Source organism: Mirounga leonina, unplaced genomic scaffold (genome assembly GCF_011800145.1).
Source record: "Mirounga leonina isolate KUSES-001 unplaced genomic scaffold, KU_Mleo_1.0 Mir_447, whole genome shotgun sequence".
NCBI classification, from domain to species: domain Eukaryota; kingdom Metazoa; phylum Chordata; class Mammalia; order Carnivora; family Phocidae; genus Mirounga; species Mirounga leonina.
In genome coordinates, this window is record NW_023270757.1 from 2,019,929 (window position 1) to 2,025,736 (window position 5,808).

The 5,808-nt window shown below is 43.0% G+C and overlaps 1 protein-coding gene across 1 annotated transcript; it reads left to right on the forward strand.

Annotated features, from left to right (window-relative positions):
* Positions 1-506: 506 nt before the first annotated feature.
* LOC117999010 (stabilizer of axonemal microtubules 1-like) lies at positions 507-5,062 on the forward strand. Its single transcript, XM_034987907.1, has 3 exons — positions 507-583; positions 1,292-1,471; positions 5,047-5,062. Exons 1-3 carry the CDS (start codon positions 507-509, stop codon positions 5,060-5,062), a joined length of 273 nt encoding a protein of 90 aa, XP_034843798.1.
* Positions 5,063-5,808: the final 746 nt, after the last annotated feature.

Sequence of the window (5,808 nt, forward strand, 5' to 3'; positions counted from 1 at the left end):
CTCTCTCTCCCCCCATGTGGTGCCCCAGAATACTGGGTATTTTCATTTCTCTAATTAAAATCAGTGTAAAAAATGTTTAAAAATATGCCATTCTGTGCTATTCCTCGATAGCAGGAAGTTGGAACTGAAGACAAGGGGTGAAGACAAGGGGTGCCCCAGCTGGGTTATAGGAATTGTATGCGGGCATATGAATAACTGACATACTGTTTAGGTTTTGAAAGCTCCAGCAGCTGCGCTTTGTCCAGCAATAAGTAGAATCATAAGGTTCATTTATTACCATGCGTGTAAAATGGGAAAACTCACATAAATTATAACTTCAAATTTTTAAAAAATTTTTTCCTTTTTTCTTCTTTCTTTTTTTTTTCAAATTATTTTCTATCATCTATTTGTGTAATGAGGCATCACATTTATTTAATAATTTATTTACGTATTTCATCATTTGTTCCGTAATTGTTTATTGACAGCCTACTATGTACCAGACAGGATAAGGGGCTCCAGCAGTGAGCATGATAGAAAAGGTCCTGAGCTTGATAGATGAGACAGACCATGAAGAAATTCACCAGCAAACCTGCCAATGGAAGCAGTAAGCAATGGGAAAGGCATGCACTGGGATGAGAGATCCTGTGTGCCAGGGCAGGGCTGGTGGGTGTATCTTAGGCAGAAGATAACCAGTGGAAGTCTTTCTATGGAGGCAACAGCTGAGGCAAGACCTGAAACATGAGCCAGACTTTCAATGTGAAACAGGTTCCCATAGTCAGTGGTGTGTAGCGTACTCAGAACTGATGTGGTTTTGCTCTGCGTGATGCCACTTGTATGGAAAGGTGACATTCTGAGTTGACCCAGGAACCAGCCAACTAGGAAAGGCTTAGTGCACAGCCCTACAGCACACTGTCAGGTCAGGTGTTGAACCCTAACTGCTGGGTGATCCGGAGACCAGCTGGGAGCATCACTCGAAGGGCTTAGGGCCACAGCGATTTACCCATTATGGTACCGGAAGTATTTCGTATTTAAACAGGCAGTATGGCATCTGTAATGGTTGAATATTGGTCATGCTTTTGTGTAATTTTGTGATTTAAGGAATTTTGATGATTAGCCAATTGCAGTTATACATCATTAAAAAAATTCTGTCCACTTCATAGTTTAGTAGAGAAAAGGAAAGTTAAGTTCCTGTTTTCAATGCTGGCAGTCTTGATTTTAAAACCTGGGATCTCATTTTGAGGAGGTGGCATTATCAGACTGGATATGTTGTTTCCAAGAAGGTAACAGACCTAACTTCATGTCTTTTTTATAGGCGGCATCACTGTCCACATCTCCCTACCAAGATTTACGATAAAATAGAGAAACCATGTCTTCTCTCCGAATACACCGAGAACTACCCTCTCTATCACTCTTACCTGCCCAGAGAATCCTTCAAGCCCAAGCTGGAGTACCAGAAAGGGTCCATACCCATGGAAGGCCTGACCACATCAAGGTGAGCACAAGAAGAATAAATATATGAATGCACACAAATAATGTTCAGGGCTAATGTACAATATGAATATAATGTGCAGTCTTAGTGCATCAATGTACAGAGTCAATGTATAGTATCGAAGTCTTTGATGTTAATATACTGTATCTTGGAAAGGAAATCCTACATTTGTTAGCCTGCTCAGTTTTTCCCAACCTCTTCTTACAGAGAAAGAATTGTTACAGCTGGTCTAGGGGTGAGGAAGGCTAAAATGATCTACATAGCAAAGGGTTGGAGGTTAAGTAACGTGTAAAGGGATGACACAGTTGGAGGGGAGAGGGGGATGCTGCTAGAAAGTGAGTTTTGGACTTTTACACCTAAGCTCCAGGTCAGCTTGGGCCACATAGTGATGGTGATAGTGATGAAAGGAAACTTGATGATACAGAGGGAGCTGTCTAGGAATTATGCCGTGGACTTTGAATTGGGATCCCTTTGAATGTTCTTCAAGAATGAACAAAGACTACAGTTGACCCTTAAACAACATGGGTTTGAACTGCATGGGTCCATTTACATGTGGATTTTGTTTTTTTTCAATACATATAGCACTGTTAATATTTTCTCTTATGATTTTCTTCCTAACTTTTTTCTAGCTTATTTTACTGTAAGAATACAATATATATAATACATATCACATATAAAATATGTTAATTGACTGTTACTGGTAAGGCTTCTGGTTAACAGTAGGCTATTAGCAGTTTGTTTTTGGGGAGTCAAAAGTTATATGTGGATTTGTGACTGCATTGGAGGTCAGCATCCCTTACCTCTACATTGTTCAAAGGTCAGTGGTATTTCCTTTTAAATTGCTCTTGACCTCCAAACACAGATTCTTTATTTTATTTTATTTTTTAAAAGATTTTATTTATTTATTTGACAGAAAGAGAGATAGCGAGAGCAGGAACACAAGCAGGGGGAGCGGGAGAGGGAGAAGCAGGCTCCCTGCAGAGCAGGGAGTCCGATGCGGGGCTCGATCCCAGGACCCTGGAATCATGACCTGAGCCGAAGGCAGACGCCTAACGACTGAGCCACTGAGGCACCCCAAACAAACACAGATTCTTTAGAGAATCGAGTTTTAGAGACTGAGCCACCTGGCTCAGTGTGGTAGGGTTGCAGAGGTATCTATATTGAGAGGGTGGGAAGACTGATCAATTTCAGGTCTGCTCTGCCTGTTGCAAGAATCTGCCACTGACAACTTGGTTAGTGACCTCTGGGCGGTGACCTGTGATTGGTGACCCAGTGGAGTAGAAACATCTTTGAGTGCGGTTGAGCAGTGTCCCAGATTGTATACTTAGAGCCCAGATGAGACCTGAAAGAGAGATGCCTTCTCTGCCTCCGGCATTCCTCATCCCTACAGGGCAGGATTGCTGGGAGGAGGAGATCACAGAATATGTAAATTAATGCAGCACAGAGCTTGCACATTATAGGACTCAAGACCTGGTAAATTTTCTTCCTATTGCTCCCCCTTTGCTCATAAGTTTGTGCTTTCCTAGTAAAGGTCCCAGATGATTCAGGTGAAGCAGAATAGCTCTAACTCATTCTGCCTCCAGGTTTTCCCCACGATGGGCCTGGATACATCCTCTTTTGAGATTATGACTTGAATCAGATCATCTCTTTTTCTTTCCCCCTTGGCATAGCCTCCCCGCCCCGAATCAGATCATCTTTATGCTCGACAGATCTCTTATATGATTTGGTTTAAGCACAGTATTTCTGAGTACTAAAATATATATTTTATGCAACCTTTTTTTTCAACCTATGGCTTATAAAACATTATGAGTTTGGGCTTCATTTTACCAAAAAAACAGCACTCTTAGATTCTAAGAGTCTAAAGACCACTAGAGATATGTACCATTCTCGAGCATTGCTTTTCCTTGTAAGAAACCATGGTCAGTGCTGATGAAGAGTCCTAGGCCTATGTATAAGAGATATGTAATGGGTAGAGAAAGTTGAGAGTAGCATTGAGGAATAGCTTGTAAATATCACACTCAGCCTCTAGGTGCTGGTCTTCTCTTCATACCCAACGTGCAGGAAATTGAGACAGGACAGCTTCAGTTGTTGTTATATTAGGGGTAGGTTTTCTGTCCCAGAAAGGATGCTTTGAGGGTTGGATGTTGGAGGTTGCTCTTTATTTGTTGTCCACAAGCTTAGGAGGATGAGGACAAATCCTCTCTCTGCAGCAGGAGCCCTGCCCCATCACCTAGCTCCGAGGTCCCCAGACGGAGCCCCACACACCTTCCTTCCTCCTGATGGTGCTTTTCAAAAACAAAAACTTCCCCTCTGACCTATCCTCAGTTATCCTTGTCTCATGTCACTAAGAGCCATAAACCTATCACCCAGAAGTTCCCTCTGTCCCTGCCAGAGCCACAGTGACAATATCATTCGTGTCAAAATGTGGCCAAAGTGGAGGACTGTAGATACTAAAAGAATTTCCAACACAAGTTGTTCGTGACCATAAGGGCCTTAAAAGAAAAGGTGGCAGGAGCAAGGTTACCCATGGGAAGGAAGAAGAGCAGAAATGCTTCTTTATGTCCTTCCCCAGAGACAGAACCCAGGGGGAAAATGAGCAGAGGGCATCTCTTCCCTCACCTGTACCTCGAGTTTATCATACCTCAGCCCTATGCCTGCCATGCTGGGCACTAGTTTTCATAGACTGAGAAAAAAACTATGTCCCTCTCAGGATTAATTTTTTTTTAAAGATTTTTATTTATTTGAGACAGAATGAGAGACAGAGAGCATGAGAGGGAGGAGGGTCAGAGGGAGAAGCAGGCTCCCTGCCGAGCAGGGAGCCCGATGCGGGACTCAGTCCAGGGACTCCAGGATCATGACCTGAGCCGAAGGCAGTCGCTTAACCACCTGAGCCACCCAGGCGCCCCTCAGGATTAATTTTTTTAAGTGAGCTTTTTATTGAGATAAATGAACAAAACCCAAGATTTTACCAACCATATTTTCTGAACTGTATAAACTTAGCAGAGACTCTGGCCAGTGTACTAGTATATACAGCATATCATTCCATCTGCAGAAATATAGAGAAATCATCATCTGAGTGCTCCACCAGAGGCTTCCGGGGGAAGGGATGGGTCTGCCCTGTGTCTGCACACCCCTCTATCTACATGGATTGTCAGTTCTCTGCCCTTCGAACCCTTGTTACCTGAACATCCCACCCAGTTCTCTATGTAAAGGGACCCAACTTAGTTTCTGAGATTGGACATGGGGCTGCCACCTGCTGGATGAAAAGTCACGTGGCTCAGGGCTTGGCTGAGTTTGGTGATTAAGTCCAGACACAAAAAACACCTGGTTTCTGGAAAGGTTATCATCCCAGCATGAGGCATGATTACAGCTGCACACATCTCTTACTGACTGTAAATCTTAGGGATTTACAGCAGGTGCCATGAGCGGAGTGCTTGTGATTTTTAGCCCTTCTTACTATGAAGCAGTTTCTTGCAGCCCATGGTGATTTTCTTCTATAGGATCTGCCTTTAGTTCAGGTAGACGGGAGATCAATTTGTGCATAAGAGGTTTGCCCTTCAAGCCTCATTTCCCCTTAGGCATGTCACCATGTAAAACACTTGGGCCCCATTCTGGGACATTATTTTGTTAGTTAAGGCAGATTTCTAAGGATGGTGGAATGGATAACCTGAGAGGAGAGAAGTAAGTCTTCAAGATGGTGTTACGTCTTTATCCTAAGGGGAGTGGGACCATGGGGAGAGTGAACTGGAGGCATAGGAGGGAAGATGGAGTAGGGTTCTGACTTGATGGGTTTGGCTCAAGGGCAGGGGGTTGCAAGTTGGTAGCGAGAAGAGCTAAAAGGCATTTGGAATCCTCTTCAAATGCTAGGAAAAAAGCAGGAAAGTTGGTAGTGGGCCTAAGTCTTTCCCTACTCATTGAATTTCACCCATTTTCTGTTTAAATACATACTTCTCTACCCAGAGCTATACCCTTGGGGATATACCTACTCCCCTGCCCTGTAGGTTGGGCCCAAGAATTAAGAAGAAATGCAGAAAGACATCTCAGCATTAGACTTGCCTGGGCAATTTCGGAGCCTTTGACGTTGTGTGTCTTTGATTAAATTTGGGAACATCTTGACCATTATTTCTTCAAGTACTTCTTCTGTCTCTGAGACTCTGTTCATTTCTTTCTGTCAGTCCTTTTTTTCTGTTTATCAAATTGGTAGTTTCTGTTCATCTGTCCTCAAGTTCACAGAGTCTCTCCTCCAGCTCTATTTTGATATTAAGCCCATCCAGTGACTGTCTTATTTCAGATATTGTATTTTTCAGTTTTAGAAGTTACCTTTGATTATTTTTAGATAA